This window comes from Colletotrichum graminicola, assembly GCF_000149035.1.
Source record: "Colletotrichum graminicola M1.001 genomic scaffold supercont1.30, whole genome shotgun sequence".
Classification (NCBI taxonomy): Eukaryota; Fungi; Ascomycota; class Sordariomycetes; order Glomerellales; family Glomerellaceae; genus Colletotrichum; species Colletotrichum graminicola.
Genome location: NW_007361034.1, coordinates 16,916 through 43,598, shown reverse-complemented (window position 1 = coordinate 43,598; position 26,683 = coordinate 16,916). Strand labels below are relative to the sequence as shown.

General features: G+C 49.1%; 5 protein-coding genes across 5 annotated transcripts; 4 read left to right on the top strand and 1 right to left on the bottom strand.

The window, feature by feature from the left end:
- Positions 1-449: 449 nt before the first annotated feature.
- On the top strand, positions 450-3,119 carry GLRG_07293 (OPT oligopeptide transporter; the record flags this gene model as incomplete). Its single annotated transcript, XM_008097978.1, has 8 exons — positions 450-836; positions 921-1,042; positions 1,099-2,263; positions 2,326-2,334; positions 2,386-2,531; positions 2,605-2,819; positions 2,873-2,985; positions 3,045-3,119. 8 exons carry the CDS (start codon positions 450-452, stop codon positions 3,117-3,119), a joined length of 2,232 nt encoding a protein of 743 aa, XP_008096169.1.
- A 1,008-nt stretch (positions 3,120-4,127) lies between these two features.
- GLRG_07292 (methyltransferase domain-containing protein) lies at positions 4,128-5,977 on the top strand (the record flags this gene model as incomplete). The annotated part of the gene is made up of 4 exons (XM_008097977.1): positions 4,128-4,377; positions 4,459-4,842; positions 4,906-5,022; positions 5,097-5,977. The coding sequence occupies 4 exons, from the start codon at positions 4,128-4,130 to the stop codon at positions 5,975-5,977; spliced, it is 1,632 nt and encodes a 543-aa protein (XP_008096168.1).
- Positions 5,978-6,558: 581 nt separating this feature from the next.
- GLRG_07291 (uncharacterized protein) lies at positions 6,559-9,766 on the bottom strand (the record flags this gene model as incomplete). Its single annotated transcript, XM_008097976.1, has 6 exons — positions 6,559-6,642; positions 6,702-6,812; positions 6,875-7,024; positions 7,078-7,441; positions 7,494-8,728; positions 8,786-9,766. 6 exons carry the CDS (start codon positions 9,764-9,766, stop codon positions 6,559-6,561), a joined length of 2,925 nt encoding a protein of 974 aa, XP_008096167.1.
- A 1,111-nt stretch (positions 9,767-10,877) lies between these two features.
- On the top strand, positions 10,878-14,076 carry GLRG_07290 (XRN 5'-3' exonuclease; the record flags this gene model as incomplete). Its single annotated transcript, XM_008097975.1, has 3 exons — positions 10,878-11,187; positions 11,267-13,373; positions 13,431-14,076. 3 exons carry the CDS (start codon positions 10,878-10,880, stop codon positions 14,074-14,076), a joined length of 3,063 nt encoding a protein of 1,020 aa, XP_008096166.1.
- A 1,355-nt stretch (positions 14,077-15,431) lies between these two features.
- GLRG_07289 (GTPase-activator protein for Ras-like GTPase) lies at positions 15,432-24,123 on the top strand (the record flags this gene model as incomplete). The annotated part of the gene is made up of 14 exons (XM_008097974.1): positions 15,432-15,485; positions 15,553-17,049; positions 17,162-17,511; positions 17,577-17,691; positions 17,771-19,309; positions 19,370-19,529; positions 19,593-19,882; positions 19,947-20,234; positions 20,300-20,671; positions 20,738-20,824; positions 20,962-21,134; positions 21,203-21,879; positions 21,966-23,805; positions 23,871-24,123. Coding segments are annotated over 14 exons (7,695 nt in total), but the record flags the coding sequence as incomplete, so codon positions are not given.
- Between the last annotated feature and the right edge of the window lie 2,560 nt (positions 24,124-26,683).

The window sequence follows — 26,683 nt, the reverse complement described above, 5'->3', positions numbered from 1 at the left end:
CTAATTACGTCACCGTCCAGTATGTGCTCACATACCAAGCTCTGCCCGGGCCGGCACCGGACCCGGATTAGCGTTAGATACAAGGATGAAGGGAATCTTAAAGCAGTTACGTCTGCGTCCACGAGACGCGCTTCCACTTGGCATGTACGTGGGGATTCGGGAGATAAGGACCCGATTGAGGATTCCGTATCGTCTTCGTGCTTCAATGAGGGGCTTCGACAACACTGTTTCACGCTGCCTTACGTAATTGACTTGCAACTCCCTCCGCAATTCCGCAAACATCGGGTTGGTCAGCACGCCGCCATTATCGTCGCATCGATCCTAGCAAGTCCGTAGCGCTCGGCGCTCCCCTTCTTCTCCATCGAGCAATCGGCCTCGGGTTTGCGACATTTGGTCGACCTCTTGATTCTCTATCGCAGCGTGAGCAACTGCCGTGCAAAGAAGGAAGCATGGCTCCTGATCGGGGATACCACGACAATGATGACGGAAACGATGACCGCGATGTTGGCGAACCTAGCACTCCACATGCGCAAATTACCAACACCGAGGATGCACTCAGCCAAGGACCCGTCATCCATGGCCACAGCTTCACTCTTCGTGGCATTCTAGTGGGGCTTCTGGTTGGCCTGGTTATCTGCTTCTCCAATATGTACTTTGGCCTGCAGACTGGTTGGGTAAGCACCATGACGATGCCGGCCAGTTTGATGGGCTTCGGCATTTTCAAGGCGCTTTCTCGTCACCTGCATTTTCCCTTCAGTCCTGTAGAGAATGTGCTCGTTCAGACCGTAGCAGGAAGCATGGCCATCATGCCGCTTGGTTGCGGATTTGTTGGTGTGGTAGGTTTATGTCTATCTCCTTCCGCCGGCTGCATGCATCGAGATGGAGGGAAAACACGCCAGGTCAATAGCTAACAAATCCAGATCCCTGCCATGAATTATCTTCTAGCCCCCGAGGAACAGGGTCCCCTGATCATTCCTCTCTGGAAGCTGATTCTATGGTCATTGGGCCTTTGTTACTTTGGCGTCGTATTTGCCGTTCCGCTGTAAGTCAGTCGCAAAATAGCCATCAAGCGAGTCTCATTCTAAATAATGGCACCAGCCGACGGCAGGTTATCATCCGTGAGAGGCTGCGGTTTCCTAGCGGGTTCAGTACAGCCGTGCTCATTGGGGTTCTTCACGGTCAGACGCGCAAGGCTGGGCCTGACGCCGTATCAGGAGGCTTCGCAAGCTTGGTCCCGAACCAGGATGCTAAGTCGGACTCGGCAGCAGAGTCTGACCATAGCCGCATTGCAAGCATCACGGACCCCGAGAACGCCAACATCGGCGAACCAGATAATGGGACACCAGACCACTGGGCGCGAAACATGAGACTACTGCTGATGTGTTTCGGTGTCTCGGGCTTCTACACGCTCTGCTCGTACTTCTTCCCTGAGCTTCGGAATATTCCCATCTTCGGTACCAAAACTGCCAGTGTTTGGTTGTGGACTTTGAATCCTAGCCCGGCCTACATTGGTCAGGGCATCATAATGGGCCCCGAGACGACTTTGCACATGCTTCTTGGCGCGATGATCGGATGGGGCGTGCTGTCTCCGTTGGCAAAGTATCGGGGTTGGGCCCCAGGCTCCATCGACGACTGGGAGACTGGCAGTAAAGGCTGGATTGTGTGGGTCTCTCTAGCCATCATGCTTGCCGATGCCATCGTCAGCCTTGGCTATATCGCTTTCCGGCCCCTGGCGTGCCGTGTTCGCAATGGAGGGCTCAAGGGGCTTTGGCAGCAAGCTGTCGACGAAGGGCAACAATATATGGGCACTCGCCGTGGCTTGAGTCCGGGCTACTCCGCCCTGAACACATACGAGGGCGAGGAGGCAACAAGTGCCACTAGGCTTTTGCCTGGGGCAACACAAAGATCAGGCCTCCTTCGCAGAGCTTCAGTGTCGACGAACGACAATTTCCGGTTGGATGAGGCAGACGCGCCACTGGAGCAGCAAATCAGCAACAAGCTTGTGGGAGTCGGCCTCGTCTTGTCCATACTGCTTTGTATCGCGACCATCCACATCGTCTTTGGCGACCTAGTTCCGCTTTACGCGACAGTCGTCGCTGTTCTTATGGCACTTCTCCTGAGCATCATGGGAGTCCGAGCACTCGGCGAGACTGATCTTAACCCTGTGTCTGGGATTAGCAAACTTGCGCAGCTGTTCTTTGCTCTCATCATTCCTCAGTCGCACAAGTCGAGTGTGTTGATCAATCTGGTGGCAGGTGCCGTGGTCAGTCATAATCGACTATACCCCTGACTAGTTGTGCGACTCGTTGCTAATCTTTGCTATAGTCCGAAGCAGTATGTACATGTTATGAGTAGCCTCTATGCGATGCAAGCTGACATATCTAGGGTGCCCTGCAAGCGGGTGATCTCATGCAAGATCTCAAAACAGGTCATCTCCTCGGGGCCGCACCTAACGCCCAATTCTGGGGTCAGGTAATTGGAGCGACAGCGGGCGCCATTGTCAGTGCCTTCGTGTATCAGTTATATACAGCGTGAGTCTCGGCCGTGGTCTGTTTTTGCAGGCTTGTCCTTCTGCGTGAAGGCCACTGACAAGTTCTGTACCAGGGTCTACACCATTCCTGGTGATTTATTCCAGGTGCCTACGGGATATGTATGGATATTCACGGCTAGGCTGGTCACTGGCAAAGGTTTGCCACCCATGGCTCGCGAGTGGGCGCTTGGGTTTGGCATCATCTTCGCCGTGACGACGATTGTTCGGACGACAACGGTCGGTCAGGTGTGGCGGCCGCTTGTACCTGGAGGCATTGCTGTGGCAGTCGGTAAGTGATTGCAATGATGCAGAGGCAATGCACAGGCACTGAATTGGCATTAGGAATGTACAACGTGCCATCTTTCACTCTGGCCAGGACTATTGGTGGTATGCTCAGCTGGTATTGGATCACAAGACGAGGCAAGTCGGGCACGCCGTTAATTGTATTGGCTTCGGTAAGTGCATCTGGAAACTGCGCAGGATGAGACGCGCGACTAATGCATCTTGTCCGCAGGGATTCATTCTTGGCGAGGGGTTCCTCAGCATTGTTAACCTTATCTTGCAGAGCATTGGCGTGCCGCACTACTAGGACTAAGATCGGGGGCGGGGGCTGAGTTACGATACTCTGCGATGCAAATTTATAGCCCAACATCTCTAGTAGCGCGTGGAGTGGGGACATGTATAGGCATGTCTTGGGCCAAGGAGTGTGAACAAGAAGGAAACAGACAAGAGAGAGAAAAGGTCCGGTATGGTTTGAAGCTAGAATCATACTTAGTGATAACAATAGCAGGGTTGATTATAGCGAATTGTTCAGTCGCCAGTTTACATCGTAGTTGGTATCACGGTAGGTCGTGGCTCCTCTACTGAGCCGATGCAGGGAATATGCCTTTATCAAAAGTAAAGCACCCCATTGGCCCTCTTCGAACGGCTGCACGGCTGTGTGTTGTAGGTAGGTAGGTAGCGCACAAAATAGTAAGATGGGCCAGCCTGTGAGAGGGCAACAACATGAAGGCAAATGACAATTCATCAATCCTTCGGATAGAAGAGCACACACGTCTTGGGCTGAGTTGGGCCATTCCCCTCTCCCTGCTGGCCGAGTTCGGCTCTAAATTCAAAAGCAAAGGCGAAAATCCCCCAAAATACAACCAAAATAATAATATAGGGGGAAAATCCAGGAGAGTGAGAAAGAAAAAGATGAAGGAGGAAAAATGTGAAAGCAAGATTTTGAATAAAATAATATTTGAAATTCCACCTTGAAATCAACAGTCAGGTCGGGGCCCTTTTCCGCACCTGGATCTGCGCCATCTAGATCTGAAGCACATTGGACCCAGCACAGTCCCACACTGCTAGGAGGGTTAAAAAATAAATAAAAAAATCCGTCTCACATTCGTGCTATCACTTGCCCACTCACTTACGCAAGGCTTGTAATCTGAACGTGGGATCAACTCAGCCCAGCTAGAGAACCAAACGCCCGGATTCTATAACGAGAATAAGCGGGAACAGGTGAGCATCATAATACCGCCTTTCCTAGATCCTAACAGCATCGCCAAATGGCTGACGGGTTAAACAAAGATACCAATTACTCTTCGTCATCGCCATGGTTCAGGACGGACTCAAGAGCAAGGGCTTCGCCGAGTCTGATGGCTCATCGGATGAGTCCGACTGGGACGACGCCGAGCCCGAGGAGGAAGAGACTGTAGCATTCATTTCTCTGCTCGACGACTCAGTCTTCCACAACATGAACGACATGCTGCAGCACTGTCGCGAGAAGCACAACTTTGACCTCCTCGCTGTCCGTCGCCGTCTCGGCCTCGACTTTTTTGGCACGGTTAAACTTGTTAACTTTAGTAATCCCCCACCCTACCAATTTCTTTTCCAGACGCCAGGCATTGGGCAAGACGATACGGGACGTTAACGCTCTCCATTAGTTCGTCAACTTGTTCACGACGGCGCTACCTTGCCCGAAGCCATCTCCGCCGATGACATTGCTGATGATCGCTTTATGAAGCCTGTCATCGAGGATGATGCCTTGATAATGGCACTCACCGAGTTGGACCTGGGCGATGAGCATTCAGAAGCCATCCAGCAAGACGCTAAGCCGTCTTCTTCGCGGGAAGTCCAATTGGCAGAGGAGCTCGAGAAGCTCAAATCGCAGTTCGCCAGCTACCGCGCTGCTGTCGAGCAGACCCTCGATCAACGCTGGGGAGACGACACTGCTATTGCCACACAAGACGATAGCTCGCGGGACGTTGACAATAAGGGAGCTCGGAAGGACGAATCTCAGTACTACTGGGAGTCTTACGCCGCTAACGGTACCTTTTTGCTCGCTTGTCTTCTCTTGCTCGTACTGGTCAGTCTACTGATCATCTCTTAAGATATCCACGAGACCATGTTAAAGGATAAGGTCCGGACTGACTCATACCGCGACTTCGTCTATAACAACAAGTCTCTCTTCAAGGACAAGATCGTACTAGACATTGGTTGCGGTACCGGTGAGTGTTTGTCTGAGCCAGAAATGGGTGAATGACAGGTCGGCTAAGCAAAGCAATCACTAACTACATCATAGGTATCTTGAGTATGTTCTGCGCCAAAGCCGGCGCGAAGCAGGTCTTTGCCGTTGACAAGTCGGACATCATCGATAAGGCCCGGGAGAACGTCTTCGTCAATGGGCTCGCAGACAAGGTCACCTGCATTAGAGGTAGAGTCGAAGACATCAGCCTCCCTGTCGACCAGGTCGACATCATCATCAGTGAGTGGATGGGCTACTGTCTACTCTACGAGGCCATGATGAATAGTGTCCTCGTCGCCAGGGACCGCTTTCTGAAGCCCGACGGTCTCATTGCCCCGAGCATCTCGACCATTTGGATGGCCCCCGTATCGGACCCTGAATACGTCACTGATTTCGTCACCTTCTGGGACGACGTCTACGGCTTCGACATGAAGTCGATGAAGGCTGGCATTTACGACGAAGCCCGTATCGAGATTATGCCTGAGGACTGCATCTGTGGCACCCTCTCGCAGATCTCGTACATTGATCTGCACACCGTCAAGGTCGAAGACCTCGACTTTGAGGCTCAGTGGAAAATGACGTTATCTAAAGATATCCCATCGCTGGATGGTTTCCTGATCTGGTTCGACATCTTCTTTACTACTTCTCGCAACGACACGATCCCGGCTGGCCTGCAGGTCAAGACTGGCGAGACGGGTGTGACCCGGCCCGGCGAAGTAGCCTTCACCACCGGGCCCTTGGGTCCCGACACCCACTGGAAGCAGGGTTTTCTGATGAGCAAGTATCTCGAGGAGAACATTGGTGCTCAGGCTGGGGCCGAAATCTCTGGTCGTGTTGTCTTCAAGGCGCCCGAAAACAACCCCCGCGCGCTGACCATCACCAATACGTGGACTGCGCCTACTCAGGAGACGAAGACGCAGCTTTGGAGGCTGAGATAAGAACATTCCTCCCCTGGCAACAATTTACTGTCCAAAGCAACCATTGAGGCATGGTCCGTTGTGGGCATCCTGTGAGGAGACCGGATTAGATGTAGCCCTTGTCACTGTTATGGAACGGCAAGTTGCTTCCGCAGGCCTGTCGTGGTGTTGTTTACCATGTCTATCTCAAAGTGATGGGACCAGAAGCAATGCCAATCAATATATTGCGCCAATTGCCAAGCATAGACCGTTTAATCTCACAGTACGTAGTACAAGCCTACCGAGCGTCCTGCCACCTCGGACATCTAGGACTTTATGAAGACCAGAGAAAACCAGATGGCTCGACCGCTTGCCTTGACTATGGAAGCGGACGGCACAGCTTCATAGACCACGTACTTCACGTTCCTTTGTGTTTTGTTTCTTCAAGACATGCAAGGCCCTAGTATGAGTCCGATGGACAAGGTTCCATCAGTAATATCAGTTGTCGGTCATGATTCGGATACTTATATATGGACGGCTTTCTGCGCATAAGGCCGCTATGCTTTGGAGTAATTCATGACTTCGCTCTTTGCTTCATTGTCATCCCCGTTCTCGTTGTTCTCTTACTCCTCATCGCCATCTTCCTCCTCGTCGTCTTCATCATCTTCGCCGTCAGAGACGGTCTCTCCGAGTTCTTCAAGCTTTGCCTACACAAGCACTGCCTTAGTCCAGACTGAAAATCAACCACCGCATAGGGTTTACTGACCTTGTATTTGGCGACTTTCTCCTCAAGGTCGCCAAATACCATAAGTAAATCGTCAAGCTCGTTTTGGGTTGTCTTTTTGTCTTCCTCGGCCTTTTTGACGGCAACTTCGCCCTAGGGAAACTAGGTTAGTAGTGATTCCTTCGCCGGCCAACATTGCAAGGACTTATTCTTACATGGACTGCCTTCTCCCGAATCTCACGCAGGTCTTTTTCAAGCTGCTCGACACGTGCCTCAGATTTGGTGACGAAGGACTCCTGCTCTTGTAACCTTTTCTCCAATTCTTCCCGGACGCTTTGTAGTTCCTGTGCCTTTGACTTCTTGGCCTGTAGAACCATTAGTCTTGTGCATAAAACCACTGTCGACGTTGCTTGCTCACCTTCATGAGGTCAACCTCGAGTCGGCTGATCGTCGCCTTGAGGTCTGCCATGTCGGCCTCTGCCCGGTGGCGGACACGATCAGCATCTGACTCGGCCGTCTTGCGCGCCTGCTCTAGCTGTTTGCGATGCTCCTCCTGTTGCGAGGCAGCTTGTACTTTGGCGGTCTGTTCGGCTTGGTCGGCCTGTTTCTTGAGCTCTTGTTCCAGGAACGTAATTCGAAAAGCAGCATTCCTTTGGACGTCATCCAGTTGTCTTTTATGTTGTTGTTCGAGTGTTGCGATCTGGGATTCTGTCCTTCTTCGGGCCAGGTCATCCTGCCTTTGATGTTCTTCCTGGAGAGATGCAATTCGACTCTGAAGATTTCTAGCCAAGCAATCAGCAGCTAGCAGCCGTCATGAAAGAGAACAGTACTCACCGTAGCTCTGCATCGTGCTGTTTTTGTATACCTTCGTTCATCTGCTTTATTCTTGCCAACTCCATCGCAGTTGTCTCTCGAGTCCGCCGGTGATCGGCTTGTTCTTGGCCAAGTTGCCGGCTAATCGTCTCGAGATTGACCTGCGCTTCTTGTAAAGCGTGGTCCTTTTCGGTCAACTGTGCTCGAAGAGAGTCAACGAGCTCCCGGGAAACCCCCTTCTGAATACCGTTCGAGACTACAGAAATCTCCAGTCCAGGGTCTCGGTCTATGCCACGGATAATGCGGCTGTAATTATCCTTGAAGAAGTCGACAAACGTAGCATCAAAGTACACGTCGGGCAGCTTGCCTGAGCCCGAGTTACCAAGTTTTTGAGGAATCACTTCAAAGTCTCTGACGAGCGGATCGCTTCTTAACTTGGTCAGCTTGTCAATATACCGCTCGCGTCCCATCCGCGAGACGAGTATGCTGTGAAGGTCAGCCCGGGAAATAGGCGAGTCCTTGGTCGAGAACTCGTATAGCACGCCCAGGAGCATAGCGCAGAGTCCCTGAACAACGTCACCAGATGGGTATGGATGGTTCACGGCCTGAATAAGGCTTTGAGTATTGGTTCCTTCCCCCAAAAAGTCGTTGACGGCGTCCAAGTCTTCAAACAGCCAACCAAGAAGCAGCATCAGATACCCTACCACAACTCGACTATCTTGCTCGCGGTTCAATCCGGAAATGAGATGCGCAGCAATGGTCTGAATACTCGTGACGACTTCTTCACCGTTCTTCGCATCGCCTTCGGTGACGGCCATAGCCATGCTCTTCGCCTCAGGGTTATCGAAAACAAGATGCAACATGATAGTAGCAGCGAACCAACTACGATAGGGGTTGGCCACGGCGGCGTCGGAAGAGGGCCGCAGCAGCACTGTCAGCACATTGGCAGTTTCATCAGCCCCGGTATTATGTCCTTCAATGGCCCTTCGCAGAAAGTGCAAACGAATGTCAGTGTGGCTATGAAAGTAAGCTTTGAGGCAGTCGCATGCTGCCAGACGCAGATCAAAAGCCTCTGAATCCTGCACGCTGAGTGTAAGGTCCAAAAGGCCGTCGATCACATAGACTTTGACAACGCCTTTCGGTTGGCCAGCTTCATTCGGCGTAGGAGGTTCGAGGGGCGACGAGACTTGGAGCTGGGCGAATCCCTCCTGAAGGCTCGGGTTACCCCTGATGATGTCGGCGCAGGTGACTAGAGCCTGCAATCACAATTTTAACAGGGGGGAAAATATGAGTTGACGGGAGAGATAACCAACCTCTGCCTTGATTGGAAGCTGGGCTACGTGGCTGAAGGCCAGTTGGAGGGCATTGTACAACAAGCCGTGTTGCCAGAAGGCGAGCTGGTTTTGCGACGTTCCAACAGCCCCTGCTACTAGAAACAGACGAACGACAGCCAACAGTGCATAGATGTTCCGATTGCGTTGGGTCTGCGCCCAAGCAGCAACCTCCACATCCTCCCGCTGGGCCTTTTCGGCACCTTCCAGCAAGTTGGCCAAACGACGGATACCTCCCGACTCCCGGAAGAGAGACTGGTTAGAGGGATTCCTCCGAAGGAGATTTGCGACAAGAATCAGACAGTCCTCCACAACACGGTCACCCTCAGACAGCGAGCCTTCCAAGGAGATGATGTTGAAAAGTCGGTCAAAAGCGTTTTCGAAGGCAACTAACTTCTGAATGTCGGTCGACGAGGGAGTGAGGAAAATAAGGAGGTTGATGGCTTCGTTGCGTACAGCTTCGCGACTATCGTCGAGGACAGCTACAAGACGAGAAATGCCGAGAGGTGCTGTGAAGACGCACTCTTCAGTTCGCTCGGTTCGGGCAGATAGGATGGCGGCGAGGAGTTGCAGGGAGTAGAGTCTCGAGTAAAAGTCGGCCGAGTCGAGGAAGTTGAGAAGCAGGGTTATGTTCTCCTGGCGCTGAGTGAACTCATCAGCGAGCCATAGAGCGATCTCCTCCGAGGCCTCTGGGCTGTCTTCATTGGGGCTGAATAGCATTAGCAAGGTCTCGAGGACTACCTTGACGGTGTCGACGTCTTCGGCATCGTTGCTGAGACTGCCTATGAGGCTGCGAAGAGCCCCAGAAGCGACAGAGGCAGGGAAATCTTTGGCAAAGCTACGCAGACCAAGTATAGCAGCTCGACGATCCTCAAGCAGGGTGGCCGAACTCAGCCGGCCACTCAGAACCGTGATGGTCTCACCGACCGACTGCTTCGCCGGAGCAGTGGAAATCGAAAACATGCTGTTTCGTCAAGCGCCGGCCATTGGAAGCTACAACAATGCCATGGGGCGAGTGTAAAAAAAAAAAAAAAGAGGTAGAGGCTGTGAGAGGGGGTAATAGTTAATTGTCAATCCAGATCAGGAGATCCGATCCGCCAGGGCTCGTGAAGTGTGCAATGTTGGCTGAGAGCTTGGACCCGTGTTGTACGATGACAGGTGTCCACGAATCAGGATGCCGCCTACCTACCTAGTATAGGTAGTATCTACTAGGGAACCTAGATGCATCATAAACACGAACTGCCAGCACCCGATTGTGGCTTATGAGTGACAGATATGCATCTAGCGAGAATGTATGCTGCCAAAGGTGATGGTTATTAGCATACCTGTTAATCAAGACTACCTATACGGATACCACTTTAATGGCAAGTAGGTACGCGTGTGGTGCTAGGTACCTGCGGAGCTTGGTTGGTCCCTGATTCCCTTGACGCAAATTTGGATATCTACAGTGCGAACGTGTGTAGAGCCACACAAGTGTTCGCCTTTTTAGCACTGCCAAGCAACTATCACAGCTGCTCTTCACAGTCCGTCAACACAGTGTTGAAACATCCAATTCTGGGGTCGATGCGCAATGCACGACGGGTTCTTCGTTCCATTGCACACCCTAGGCGTTTTGCGAAAATCACGACCTTGGATCTTAGGTACTTTTAAGCAGGTGCAAAACCACCAGGCTCAACAACCTCTGTCCAAGTTTCTGACCAGAATTTTTTCCGGCCAGAGATATTATATTCACTCTCTTCTTCTGCCATTCCCAGAAGAGAAGGTTACATATTCTTTTACTTGCTTCTACCTATCCTCATCGCCTTGTCGCGGTCACGACGCGTACATTCTCCTTCAGCGATCACATCTCTCAACCAGTAATCACGACCGTAACACTGCGACTTTGACTTCCATTTGAAGCTGCGGAACCGAAGCATCCATGCGCCAAAAGCCCCCTGCAACATATCCATACTGCGACAGAAGAGCTTTCAGCTCGCCTCGCCTACCGTCTTACAACGACGAGACGCTCTGAAAAATTGACACAAAAGCAAACCCGAGCTTCTTTTTCAGATACCGCCTTTGTACAACCTTCAAGATGGGTATCCCAGCCGCCTTCCGATGGCTCTCCAACAAATACCCGAAGATCATCTCGCCCGTCATCGAGGAGCAGCCTGTGAAGATGGAGGATGGTTCCGAGATTCCCGTCGACACCATGGGGCCCAACCCTAACGGCGAGGAACTTGATAACCTGTATCTCGACATGAACGGTATTGTCCATCCTTGTTCACACCCCGAGGACCGTCCAGCCCCAAAGGACGAGGAGGAGATGATGCTGGAGGTCTTCAAATACACGGATCGTGTTGTCAACATGGTTCGTCCGCGAAAGCTACTCATGATTGCTGTCGGTCAGTAGCCCCATTATTACTCTGTCTTTTAGCCTATTCTATCCTCTGCTGGCATCGTAACTAATCTCATACGATATAGATGGCGTCGCCCCTCGTGCCAAGATGAATCAACAACGGTCTCGTCGATTCCGATCCGCACAGGAAGCTCAGGAGAAGGAGGAGGATAAACAAGAACTTCTCAAGCTGTTAAAACAGCAGAGTGGTGGTATCGTCTCTAACGACAGCCTAGAAAGCGTCACGAAGAAGGCCTTCGACTCGAACTCCATTACTCCCGGCACTCCCTTCATGGATATCTTAGCGGCGAGTTTGCGATACTGGTGCGCATACAAGCTGAACACGGATCCGGCATGGGCTAGGCTTAAAATCATCATTTCTGATGCAACAGTCCCCGGGGAAGGAGAGCACAAGATCATGAACTTTGTGCGGTCTCAGCGCATTTCTCCAGATTATGATCCAAACACCCGCCACGTCATTTACGGTCTCGATGCAGATTTGATCATGCTTGGTCTAGCAACTCATGAGCCCCACTTCCGAGTTCTGCGTGAGGATGTCTTCTTTCAAGATAGCAAGGCCAAGATGTGCAAGCTGTGCGGACAGAAGGGGCACGAGGCTCGCGCCTGTCGTGGACAAGCCAAAGAAAAGGTTGGCGAATTCGATGAGCAGGAGAAGGGTCCCGCTCTCAAGCCCTTCATCTGGCTCCACGTTTCTATCCTCCGTGAGTATCTGGCTGCGGAGCTCAATGTCCCAGGCTTGCCCTTCCGCTTCGATCTGGAAAGAGCCATTGACGACTGGGTCTTCATGTGTTGCTTTGTGGGCAACGACTTTCTGCCTCATTTGCCAGCACTCGAGATCCGAGAAAACGGTATCGACACTCTGACAGCCATTTGGAAGGACAACTTACCTGTTATGGGCGGCTATGTGGTCAAAGACGGCCACGTCGATCTGGGTCGGGCTCAGCTAATCCTGAATGGTCTGGCGAAGCAAGAAGACTCTATCTTCAAGAGAAGGAAGGAGACAGAAGATCGAAGAGAGGCTAACTTCAAACGGAGAAAGCTTCAGGAAGAGCGCAATCCCAGGTTTGCCAAGCCGAAGCAATTTGACAACGCGGCAGCGGGCTTGACCTTGTTCCCGGCTGCAGGAGGTCCAAATGGCATCACACACGACATGGTGGTAGGCCGCTCGTCTAACATGAACGCCAACACTGCCAACAAAAGCGCTGCAAGCGCCATCCGTGAGCAACTTAAGGACCTGATGTCCAAGCCGGAGCCTAGCCAAGAAGTTGACTCTGGCGAGAAAGCGAGCGAAGAAGCTCCGAGCACTGCAGACCAGAAGTCTGTACTCGGCAAACGTAAGGCCGAGGACGCGGCAATACAGGCCGATTCGACCCCTGCCAGTGTGACGGGCCCTAACACGCCGTCTGCTGCCGAGGAAGCTGCAGTAGATCACGTTAGGATGTGGGAGGAGGGATATGCTGATCGGTATTATGAGCAGAAGTTCCACGTTGACCGCAACGACCATGAGTTCCGTCACAAGGTTGCAAGGGCCTACGTTGAGGGCCTGTCATGGGTTCTTCTTTACTACTTTCAAGGATGCCCGTCTTGGGAGTGGTACTACCCGTACCATTACGCTCCTTTTGCTGCGGACTTTGTTGATCTTGACAAGATGGATGTGCGGTTTGAAAAGGGTCGCATTTCGAAGCCGTTTGAGCAACTTATGAGTGTGATGCCAGCCGCTTCTCGCAGTGCGCTGCCTGAAGTTTTCCACGACCTGATGTTGAATGAGGACAGCGAAGTCATTGACTTTTACCCGACCGAGTTTGAGATCGATCTGAACGGAAAGAAGATGGCATGGCAGGGTGTGGCGCTTCTGCCTTTCATCGAGATGCCGAGATTATTAGCTGCCGTTGAAAAGAAGTATCCTCTTCTGAGTGCGGCAGACCAGGCACGAAACGGTGTTGGCAGGGACGTGCTGCTTCTGTCAGATGCCCACCATGAACTATACGACGAGATCACGACTAGCTTCTACTCCAAGAAACAAGGAGCACCTACACTGAAGCTCAACCCGCGGACCAGCGACGGGCTGGCTGGTAACGTTGAGAAGATTCCAGACTATTTGCCGCACGGAGAATTGGTATATCCTTTGGAGCGCGGAGAAATGCCTAACCTTGACTACGACAGGTCTCTCAGGTATGCCAAGACCGCAACTGCAGAATTGATGGGGTTGTAGACTAACATTTGAGGCAGGGTCTGGTACACGTTTCCATCGAGCTCCCACCCTCACAAATCTATGTTACTTCGGGGTGTCAAACTTCCGGCTCCGGCCCTGGACCGTAACGACATTGACACGCTCAAAGGAAAGTCGAACCGGTCCGGCCGGGGCTACGGCGGCGTCCCCTTTCAACGCGGCGGGCACCATGATAGCGGTCGTCGAGGCAACTTCAGCTACGCTCCCGGCGGCGGCGGGCAAGGACGTCAAGATCGCGGACCGCCGTCTTACTCAGGCAACGGCAACTATGGGCATGGGCAACATGGAAATCAGCCACCTGGCCCACCACCAATCCAATCGTCATGGCACCCCCCGCCGCCAGGGCATCCTGGATTCGATATGGGCCTTCCACCTCCGCCGCCGCCCGCTGGGTACGGGAATGATGGTCGAGGACCAAACACGTACCGTGGAGGCGGATACAATCAGCACCAGAATTATGGACCACCGCCACCTGGGCCCAATTCTTACTACGGTCAAGCTGACGGGGGTCATCGTGGAGGCCGAGGTGGCTATCAGGGTCGTGGTGGCTACGGCGGAGGTCGTGGTGGCGGAGGAGGTGTTGGTGGTGTTGGTGGTGGTGGTGGTGGTAGAAGATATGGCGGTGGACGGAATAGTTACCGCTAAATGGAAGGAAAGGGGGACCTCACTGAGCAGAACAGAAGTTGTGAGGGATCAGATAAGAACATTAGTCGGTATTTAAGGTGCGGATAGTACAGATAAGCACAAGTGGACAAGCCGTTCAAGGCAAAAGGCACGTTGTACTAAGAAGGCAAACATTAAATAGCAAATTTCTGCAGCTTACCGCGTGGTCGGTGTATCTTCGAGATGCAGTGGAAATTGTAAGGCCCAGGTACCGCAGCATGTGTTGGAGAGTTGAAATATCAGCGTGAACAGAAAATGTATGAGGAAGTAATCCCTGCCACAGTCCGTTTGGCGCGCTTAAGGATGGGGCGCGCATTGGAACGCACTGACAACAGATGAAACTGAGAAAGTACACCAGTGACACCACCATCCCCTCAGACGCCACTTCCCTCAAAATGTTGAAAGCAGTTAGCGGTCTCTTGCAAGCTTATAGGTAGGTAGCTAGGTAGGTATGTACCTGGTAGGCAGGGTACAGATAGATGCAAGGTACCGCGTGTAGGTACGGCGGCACGTACCTACTCGGGTATCGCTCACAGTGCATCTCGCATTTTGGAGAAACCTTGGCATTGTGTCCCCGCTCCCTATTGTCCTATTGCATGCCTCAGCCTTGGGTTCAGTACAGAAGGGATTCACTACGTACCTACGTAGTAGTACGTCGGATTACATCGATAGGCGAGGTACGCTACCTATTTGCAGTGACTACCGAAGGGCATTCACATGGCCTCGACCTTTCGAAACCTCGAAATTCACAAATCGCTGCCGTCTCTATTTTCTCTTCGCGCAAAGTCTACCAGCCAATCAACTGATTAATCAGGCTAATCCAAGCGCGACACAATCACCACCTCTCCTCCTTCTCTCCCTCCTCCACGCCCAACCATCTCATTTTCCGATCGCGGCCGACCGTTTGCATACATTCGGTGCGAGAGCGCGCCATTCGTCCGCAGCCTGGCCCCAGCTTTTATCGACTCCACCTGATACAGCTCGCACATCAACACCGACCGGTACAGAGCTGCTATCCAAGTCCGGCTCCATTGCCTTACTCAGTCCTGTTCCGTGCGCCACTCACAGCTTATTAGCTCTAACAATAAGCTAGTTGGGCTCATTTGAAGCCCGCGATCGCCTCTCCTACAGCTACCCGACGCTTCATCTGCTCCTACAACCAACACCTGTCACCTTTACCTCCATCCTATCTCTATACCGGCCCGCACTACCATATGTCACCGACGAACGGCAACCTCTCGCGATACCGTGACCAAGTCTCACTCCGAGCTTGAGGACGGAGAAGAATATTGGGCGCGCGCGTGCGGTCATGAGCTCTACTGTTCTGGGGCGCAGAAATGAACGGCGATGCTGGTCTCGTCGGCTGCCTGGTCGATAGGCTCGCCACCAGGGTATGTCAACATTGACTCCTCCTTGGCCTTGAACTTATCGCTGATGCTGAATTTTGTCTCTCGCCAGCTGCCTCATAGAACAGGAACCCATGGGCAGGAGCTTCAGCAGGACGATGTCGTTCTCATCACAAAGTCGACCCTGGTCAAGATTAGTACTTCTGCTCTCTCCTTTGTGCTCGACTCCCTCGTCGCTCTCCTCGAAGACATAATTCGAAACTACAAAGGCATTCCTCCACTTGCACACCCACCACATGTTCTTCTATCCGAAGTTTACGTTCTTGCCTTAGCTGCCGACTGCTGTACCGCCCATTGGAACCACGTCAAGGCTCAGGGCTTGCGCCAACCTGCAGCCAACACCGACCCCCGCCGTGTTACTCCGGCCATTGCCCCAGAGCCATTGGACGAGGCTCTCGTCAACCGAGTCTTCGACTTGATCAAGTGGCTTGTTGAGCCCACCCCCGAGGGCTACGTCCTGCCCTCCTACACCATTCTTGATGATACACTGAGGCATACCGACACCGTAGCCCGCTCTGCAAGTGGTCTCGCCTCGCCCCTCCCCGGTGATAGCGATGCGTCCGAAGATGATGACGCTTTGACCACCACTCAAGCCGCCGTTTTGGAGCCTTGCGTAAGAGTTATTGTTGAGTATGTCACGGCTTCCACATGGTCCTGCTCTTTCGACTACTTCAGAAACGTTGTCTATACTGTCCGTACCGCAGCCGTTGTACAAGCTGCTCCTGGCCAGTCGGCCGCTACACCGGACGATGACAAAGCTTCACTGGCGGTGCTAAAAATCTTGTCCTTCTTCTGGGTCGACGCTCAGAAGCTCGGCCTCATCATTCAGGAGATATGTTCTAGCTTTTTGCATTTTCGCAAGTCGTTCCAGAACACGATAGCCGTCGTTACCCCCTTGCTCATTACTAGGTGGCTCGATCGATATCCCCATGAATTCGTACAACAACATACTTTGCACAAGCGTCTTGACGGCGGCGCTGACACCTTATTTGATATGACACAAACCGTTGTTGACAATGGTCGCAAGAAGGGGATGCTGTACCCGTTACAAACCACTCTGCTCTTCCTTCTACCCGACGTGTTCGAAGTGGCTAGTAATCTCCGAGAGGCCAAAAGCAGTAGTATGGCCAAGAAGGTCGGTTTCTTGGACAACCTCAGGAAGGCCCTCAGGAACAAGAATGAGCAAGCAGCGTACTCTTTGGTGTCCTTGCTTAGGGCAGCGCGCCACTTCGTGGCAGAAGATGACGCGGCGCTGGTGAGCTACGCCATGGATGTCCAAGACGAGGTTCGTGAAGCGGTCTTCCGACGTGGCAACGATTCTTCCTTGTTCGATCAAGATATGATGACAGCAGCTTTTGTGAGCTTGGCTGAACTAAGCCTGGACAGCTGTGTCGACTCGCTTAGCCAGTCGTATCTCAGTCTATCTTCACCACAGGCCTTCAAGACGGCTGTCGTGCAAGGCTGCCGCTACTTTGCGCGGCAGAGCGATTCGCATATCTATGAACAACTCTTTGCCGTGGCGGGACCGTTTATGCGTACCCAACTTAAGGTATATCAGATGACCACCCCCTCAAATTATTTCTCGCTTCCTCTTGGACTAGAAAGACTCGTTGTCTTGTAGCCCTAGCTGCATTCGACCATTTTGGTAACCAGGATTATAGGCCATTGCGGATTCACCTGCAGAATCTGGTACTGTGGCGCTCCCGCTACCGCGTCGCGACTCCAACCTGCACTCGTTCACAAATATGGCATGTGATGTCCTTAGGTTTTTGGATGCCTCGCCTCGCTCTCTTTTCGACGGCGACGGGCAAGTAGAACCTAGTGCTGGGGCTGCTGACGAAGATGTCTTTCTTTCTTTCTTGTCTTGCGTCGTGTCTGCCAATCCTACCATCCGAAGACTTGCTACAGGCGTCGCGAAGCGCCTCTTCTCCGATGATGCTATCATTGATACCCTTCGCACACGCGGCAGACTGAGTTCGGTAGCGTTCAAGAGGGAATTTTGGAGACGCAGGTAGGACACCATTGAAACCTTACGCTGGTCATAATCTTGCCCCGGGCTAACATAAGTCTATCCAGTTCACTGGTTCTGCTGAACATGTGCAGCCATGCTACTTCGGACGGAGACGGACTAGAAATCAAGGCCGTTCATGAATATCTCGAAGCCCGCAAGTTCTTACTGGCGTCGCTGCGTGTAAGTCGTCCCTGACCTGGCTCGGCACTGTCCGGTACAGTTGGTCCACAAAACTGACGATGGCTTGCTTCGCTTTCAGGAGCTCTCAGACATGCCCGACGGTGTTCCCGAAGTCGAGGGGGCTTCTTCCAGACTCGAGACGACCCTTCTTGTCTCTTTGTGTTCCGCCGACGTCGAGACTTGCCAAACAGTGACAGCGTGTATAAGGCTTTTCTATGAGGAAAACAATCTCGTCGATATTGCCTCAGATGCCGCCAAAGGATTTGCTACACTTCTTCGTAACGGTGAGGTCTACGGTGAGATCGCTTCTCGAGCATTCCGCTTCACCGGGCTCGTGGCGTTCCAGAAACGGGTCCGCGGCCTACTCCGCCGGCTGCAGTATCCCACGAGCGGTATTCTCTCGGCTTGGGAGTACGGTTTTGAGAGGTGGCTGCTGCTTTCGAGGGAAGTTTCCATGACGCCGGTTGATGTTGTAGATGACAGAACCTTGACTGAATGGCGGAACTACTCGGGCTTCCTCGCTTCTCTAGGGGGCATCTGTACCGCAAACCAAGCAATCATTCTCGAGGAGCCTGCGCTAAGCGGATTAAGATGGATTGACAAGCTCCCTTCGGAGAACCACGAAGAGCCTCTATTGAACAGATATCTCACGCTCAGCATTCAGCTTCTAGGCTGTGCAAACGTCAGGATCAGAGAGGCTACTCGGGAGGTCCTCTCAAGCGAGGTCTCACCCACGCTATATCAGTCTCTTTTCAAAGCCCTTGAGTCCGAACTGGAGGTTCTGTTCACGGGGGCGTTAGCACCGAGCGACAAGGCACAGGATGTCGAAATCATCTTTGCCGAACAGGCCATTTCCCTCCTGAAAGCGCTCGTGGAGCGTCTCGAGAGTCCTTCAGATCTCGGTGCTGCCTCGGCCATACACCTCGGTGCTCTCACTCTCAACTTCGCCAAATTCCTCGACGGCGTCAGCGATAGCACCAACACCCTACGCGTCAAGATCAAGGTCTGCCAGCTGTGTGAGGCTGTCACAAAAAGGAAAGAGCACCTGAATTTGAGGGACGACGTGCGGATCAGGAATCAGCTTCTCGAGTACATTTTCGGTTGGATTGCTCGGCCCCGGTCTCCGCGCCTCGATTCGACTACCAGCGGCTTAAGTGGACGTCTGGACGAGGTCGTGAGGGTGCAAAAGGACCTTGACAAAGCATGTCTCAAGTCACTGGCTGAGCTTACATTCCGTCTTCCGCTGCAGCCCGGCGAGGGTCAGACCGATGCTGGCACAAGCGAACTCAAGTCGCAAATGTTTCATACCTACTTCAACCGCTTTCTCTCATTGCTCAATCACGAGTCTCCCGAGGGCGGTAGAAATGAATTAATGGCGGGCATGTCGAGCCGAGACGAAGGTGGATCTTCCTCGGAGTTCGCCATCACTATCCTCTCGAATTTGCTTAGCGCCAATATTGATGTCGGCCTGAAGCACTCTTTGAACATTGGGTACCACGACAATGTGGAGATCAGGACGGCATTTGTCAAAGTTCTGTACAATATCCTCATCCAGGGTACTGAGTTTAGCAACCTGACAGATGCTGCGGTCAGTGAGAAATATGATGAGTTACTCGAGGTAAGTGAGCATTCTGGTCTAGATGAGCGCAGCCGTTCCAAGGTCTGACATGCTGCTTAGCTCCTCACCAAAGACATGACACTTGTGGCCGCCATGAGTGCTGTATGCCCGAGCAGCGAAGTTGACGAGCTGACCGTTTCTTTACTTACTATCTTTGAGCACCGTGGTCTCAGCTTCGAGCTGCTGGAAGTTCTCATCAAGCAAGAGATCGAGGACACGGGTGAGTCAATCCTATTCTGGCACATGCAAGGACAGTAGTTAACCATATCCTTTGGGCATGTAGATAACGAGTCCGAGATTCTCCGGCGGACGTGTGTGGCTACCAAGATGCTTTCTGTTTATGCCAAATGGAAGGGGCAGCCGTACCTAAAAGCCACTCTCCAAAAGGTTGTCGAAAGGTTGATGCTCACCTCTAAGGATCTGGATCTTGAACTGGACCCAGCTAGAGTCGGGTCTACGGATGAGCTGCAGAAAAATGCTCTTCAACTGCGCATTGTGGCAAAGGTATTCATTGACGACATTTGTGCGTCGTCCTCCAGTATGCCGGCTTCGTTTCGTAAGATCTGCAACATCGTACGTCTACTCCGAGCTGCGAAGCCCCCTTTCAATAGTTTGCCATCTAACACTGTGTTATTAGATTTCTACCGCCGTACTTCCACGGTTCCAAGAAGCCAAATACACAGCTGTGGGAGCCTTCGTGTTTCTCAGGTTCTTCTGCCCTGCCATTGTTGCGCCCGAGGTTGAGGGTCTGGTCACGACGACGCCTTCCAAAGAAATGCGTCGGGGTCTTCTTCTGATTGCGAAGGTCATCCAGAACCTAGCAAACAATGTGCTCTTTGGAGCCAAGGAGCCGTACATGTTCCCTTTGAACGACTTCCTCACACAAAACATTTATCGTGTTACTACTTTCCTGCGTGAGATATCTGTATGTATTCCTATGGATCTGGCTTATAGCTACCCCCCCTCTCACATGTACTAATGGTGCTGAAGGTACATCCGGAAAACCTGGAAACTCCACCTACTACAGAGTCGTTTGACTTTGGCTCTTGCGTAGCGTTGCATCGGTTCTTGTATGACCACTGGGATCAAATGCGACAAAGACTTGTGACCCAAGAGCGAAGGGATTTTGTCCGGTCACCCGCCGAGGTATCCCGTGGTCGATCACCTGTTCTCGAACCTCTTCGGAATCTCATTACGAATCTGGGACCGCCGCCCTTGGCCGTGACCTGGAACAGACCACAAATATCGACCAACACGCCTCCGTCATACTCAAGGTTTCAGAACTTTATGCTTCGGAACGCCTTCCGCAGCACCGAATCTTTTATCACTGCTAGAGCTGTCTACGACGGTGGTGAAAGCAAGGTACATGCCCAATTAATTCCTTTGCCGTAATGCCTCTGGTGAAAAGCCACTGATAGCTGTCGACAGGATTCTCTCTCCATCATCTGCATCATTTTACGACACATCGACGCTGAAAGTATAGACTACGACACTCTCCTGTATTGCTACTTGAAGGTACAATCAAATCCCCCGGTGGACCGATGTTTACTAGCCTGATCGTGTCGAAGAACCATTCCGTTACCCTGAGATTCATCAACCCATCCAATGCGACCTTCTATACAAGACAGTATCTATATACTGACTGCTTGTAGATTGCAAGCCGCTTGTGGCATAAGCCATTTGGTCTCCTTATCGACGCCACTTGTTACAATGGCCAGAATGAACCCCAAGACGATCTTTTCAAGAAACTCGAACAACTCACACCCGTCGAATTGTCCAAAAACCTAGTCAGGATTTACGTCTACAACATGAACAGCGCATTCAGGTATGTAATCATAAGCGGCGGGTGCTACATGCTACCAGCAATAATAGTAGTCACTAATGCACGGATAGGAAGTGTTTCCGGAGGCTTCTGCGAGTCTCTGCAAAAAGCGACAGCAGCGTTTTCAACCCCAAGAATGTCGATTATCATTTGATCGGCAGTCTGCAGGATTTACAGGCTCACTTCCACCTCAGCCAACTTCATCTCCCCAAAGAGACAATCAGCGTCGTGACAGATACCCGTTATGTATTCCAGCCAATCACTCGCCTCTCCAAGACAAAGGGCAAAATCGAAGTAGTCATCAAGGTTGGTAGTCAATTTGTACAGGTCACTACCACCAAGAAACAGGAAGTTTTCCCTGGCTACAGGCTGAGCACCACTGTCAACGACATTTTCAGACTTGGCGAGGTGGAAGAAGCGCCAACTTCAATTCAGACAGAGGACGATTCAGCTTTTGGTCTCCGTGCAGACAACGGCAAAATTGTTATGTACTTCACCAGCCCTAAAAAGGTCGACGTGCTTCAGACAATCCGCGGTGCAAAGGCCAAATATGGCAAGGACACAAGAGCACACAAGGCCTACGAGCGATTGATCCGTCCGCAGGATGTGCCAGGTACTCTGCTCAATCTTGCCTTGACAAACTTGTCAAGCTCCGACCATGTGTTAAGGCTTTCATCGTACAATCTCCTCGGAGCCCTATGCAAGGCTTTCAAATTTGGCGCAGCTGCGAATTTGATGTGCACCAAAGGTTTGGCTCCCTTGTCTGGCCACTCCCTTCGAGCCTGCATAAACACAACTCACTACGTTAGCTATCTGCTGACTTCTTGAACGCAGATGTATCTGTTCCAATGGACCCTTCTCATTTCATCATCAAGATTAGCCGACAGTTAGCGACGACTGAACCACAGCTGACATTTGACTTTTTGACTGAGTTCTTTGTTGGTTGGGAGACCTTCACAGAAGAGCAAAAGCCACTCAGTCTTGCCTACATGGCACCATGGCTTCCAGGGTTACGGACGGCAGTTATGTCGAATGAGCCTGATGCCGAGAAGGGCAAGGAGAAAGTTGCTTCTCTATTCCGGAAACTCATAGACGTGGCCATGTCGGACCACGGGTTGACATATACGCTAGAGCAAGTTGTCTGGCCCGCCATTTATCAGGACGAAACTATCCTTGATATTTTCCTCGAAGAGCTGATGAGGGCAGCATTAAGCTTTGGCTTCTCTGAGGAGCCCATGGAAGCCTTGTCTTCCATTGTCTCGGGTATGGGCAGCATCACGTTGCGTGGCAAAGTCATCTCCAGGCTACGCAAGGCGTTGAACCGTTCCTCTCTTCGGCCCACGAAATACTTGCCTGACAATGCTGTTTGGCCCGAGATCTGCGTATTGCTCCACTTCTGTCTGTCACTGTCCTTCGACAACGGCGTTCAGTCACAGCTGTATCTCCCTGAGATTTTCCATATCGTCACGATCCTGGCAAACACCGGTGCTCCAGAGGTACGCTTGCTTGTCCATAGGCTCCTTGTCAACACCGTACATGCAGCTTGTACTTCATTCAGCCTCGACGACGCTCGGTTCAGCAAGCTTAGGGGAAGCTTGGACTTTCTCAGCGAACCCAGGAGCGAAATCTTCTCAGCGCCGCCTCCGTTCTTACGTGATGGTGCCTCTATGTCAACAACGCAGGATGCCGGGCCTTCGCTTGCTGCCACCGAGAACCTAGCAGCGGTTCTGTTTGAGGTCTGCTCGGTCGCAGCACCTTCAATCGACATCTCCAACGCTTGGAGATCTCGGTGGATGAGCTTGGTTGCCAGCACTGCTTTCCAGAACAACCCTGCGATTCAGCCCCGAGCTTTTGCCGTTATGGGTTGCTTAGCGAGGGAAGAAGTGGACGACGACCTGCTGTACCAAGTACTTGTCGCCTTGCGGAATAGTGTAGGTCGCTTAGGTGAGGATACCAACAGTGACATGCTCATTTCTATCGTCACATCCTTATCCAAAATGATGGCGAAATTACCCTCGGCGTCTCGATATGGTCTGCAACTCTTCTGGCTGGCAATCTCACTTTTACGACTCGTTCCCCCAGCGCTGTTCAATTGCACAGCCCAGTTCCTGGAGGCCGTCATGACCAACATCAGTACGGTGGGAGATCTGAGGGGGGACAAGATGGGCCCTCTACTCCTTCAGGGTCGAGTCCAGCTCGAAGAGGCTGCACTACCTTTGGATGACGCGTACGGTATTCACTTCACGGCCGACAACTTCCACTTCGCAGTCTGTGCGTGCCTCGCCCGCGGTCTTGCTGACACCACGACCAAGACCAACGCTACCAGAGTATTGTCGGCCTTCTTAGATATGGCTGGGAATCCTTCGGGATATGTAGGCAAGCCGTCGGATGATATCTCTCGATCCCCTTACATGGCTCTTATCTTGGCCCGAACTGTTGGGAGCGATGAACTCAGGGACAGTCTGTGGCTTGCTGGCATCAACCCTTTGCTTTTGGGGGATGTGAGTGGAACACAGCGATATGAGGACCTTGGTAGCATGAAGGACAAAGACCTCCTCCTCAACACAGCCATCGAGTTGATAGATTTCCAATACCTGGAGGATGCGCTACAGAATCGTACGCTCCGATGGTTGACTGAGCTTGCAACAGCGAGGCCGGCGGTCACCATGCACCTGTAGGTTATTCTCTTTCACTATTCCGTCACAACACCTTCGGTATTAATTACTGACGTTGCTTTAGTTGTGGCCCAATAGTCTCCATCCTAGACGACGTTCTTCTTCATTGTCAGAATTCATCTACACTGGAATCTGCACAAGCACTTCTCTACGCCCTGACAACAAACCCGAAGTTCAGTACCGCTTTAGACTCTACTACTGTGCTTAATGAAATCCTTGAGGATATGGGTTTTAGTGGGTTATGGCGGTCGTGCTCTTTTAACTTTAGCCAGGACCAAGACAGGAAATGCTTTCTCCTTACTGAAAAGCTAATAGAAGTAAGTACTCTTATAATAACAATTAGACATAAAAAGAAAGATACTAACTTAGTAATAGCTTATTATAGTTTAGTATTAGCTAAATATAGTTAAAGTATATGCTTATATTATATTTTATGTATTTATAAAGCATTTCTTTTCTAAAAGTTAGTTCTATATAAGTAGCTTTCTAAGTATGTATTCTACTAGGGAAAAGAATATAGACTAGGGTTAAAAGATTAAATAAATTAAAGTAAAATAAGCTTATATTTCTAAGTAATAAAGGTTAATATAATATATATGAAAGTAAATAAAGATTAATAGTTATATTATATTTATAATATATATTAGAATAATAATATTATATAATTATATAACGCCTATAAGATAATTAATTAAATAATAACTATAAAGTATTTATAACTTAATAAGAATTATTATAACTTAATATTAAAGGCATAGACTAGATACTTAGGCTATAGTTAAAGACTATTAGGGGGGAATAATATTATATATAGCTAAATAACTTAAGGTATATAAATAGGTATAAAACCCTTAATATAATAATAAGTAGGATTAGCTCTTTAGTTATTAAAATATATATTAATTTACCTTTATACTTATATTTTATTAGTATATTAATATATAAAAGTCTATTTAATACTAATTAGTAATTACTTAGTAATTATAAGTAATTACTATATATAATTATAGATTAGTAAGAGTAAAAAGACAAGAAAGTTCTCTAATAAGGCTTACTTATACTAAGAGCCTTAAATCCTACTATTATTATTTATTAATATAGTACTAGATAGTATAAAAAAGAGAAGACTACTTATTAGTCTAATATATAAAAGATTATTTCTATATTTACTATAATAAACTATAAACTAAGTAAAAGGACCTTATTATATAATACTTTAAGAAAGTAGTATATATTATAGTATATATGTTATTAATTATATAGCACTATATAATATAATATAGTTATTACTACTATAATAGTATCTTAGTAAGGAGAAAAGTATATACTTAATGCTTTTAAGTAATAAATATAAAAAGAATAGTAAGAAATAACTATTAATAAAGATAAAGAGTTAATTATATATAAAAAGATAATATACCTTAATAAATACTAATATATACTTAAAAATACTAAATAGATCTAAAGTTTTAGTTATATAAGCTAGACCTTACTAAAGAAGTCCTTTTAGTAAAGAAGTTAACTATATATATAAGATATATATTTATATATATCTTTATAATAAAATTACCTTTATAAGGCCTTAAGATTTTATTATATAAAGACTTTTAAGGATAGTTAGTAATTTATTAGTCTAAGATTAATTATATATTTAAAAAAGAATTAATATAAGTCTTACTAAAGTAAGGATTAAATATATTAAAGATAAAAAGATAATTACCTTTTTTCTAGATATTTACTATAATTTAATTATTCTAAGACTTTAACTTACTATTTAAAAAGTATCTTATTTATATAATTACTAATATAACTATATTAACTATTAAAGATATACCTTAGTATAAAGGTATAGGTAGTATACTACGCCTGTTAATAGACTATTCTAGTATTACTAAAAGATTAATTAGTTTAAGACTAAGTGCCTAAAATACACTATATATAGCCTTATAAAGGGTAACTAGGCTAACCCCTTATAATTACCCCCCTTCTAATACGACGCGTCCTAAGTTACTTTAGGCCTACGTACACGCACTAGCGCTGGTAACTATACACTAGAGTATAAGGTTATGTTAACCCTAAAGGCCCTAGGCAGCCTGGCGTCTAGTAACAGCTGCTAGACATTACCTCCCTGCACCTAGTCCCTCTAAGCCTAACGTAAGCTGCCTCTTATTTATGCCTAGCTAACTAATCTACTAATTAATAACCTCTAGCCCCTTAAGGCCTACACTAAAGAGAGTCTTAATAAGTAGAATTTAAACCTAGCCCCTGTTAACAGCTAGAAGACCTACTTAGTGCCTAAATAATTATAAAGGTATAGGTAGTGTGCTATGCCTGTTAATAGACTATTTTAGTATTACTAAAAGATTAATTAGTTTAGGTACTAAGTGCCTAAAATACACTATATATAGCCTTATAAAGGGTAACTAGGCTAACCCCTTACACTTAGATAACACTAAAGGGCCTAGCTAAGATTTTAATAAAGTTAATTAAAGTTAAAAATATATAAATAGCTTAAAGACTTTAAGCTTTACTTATATAAATATTACTACTTAGTATATAAGTTACTTAAGAGGTAAAAAGCTTTTTAAAAGCTTAAAAAGTAAATCTTTTTTTTTAGAAAAAGGATATATATAATCTCTTACTTATATATATTATTTAAAATAGCCTATATAACCCTTATATAATCTCTATTTTCTAAAAAGAATAGTAAAAAAAGAAAAAATATACTAAGAAGCTATATAATATACTATATAATAAAGCTAAGATATTTATTATCTTTTACTATTATCTTTAGATTATAAAAGACTAATATTATACTATTTTTCTTAATATGTTTTTAAATTATATAAAAAGAGAAATTTCTATATTAGCCTTATA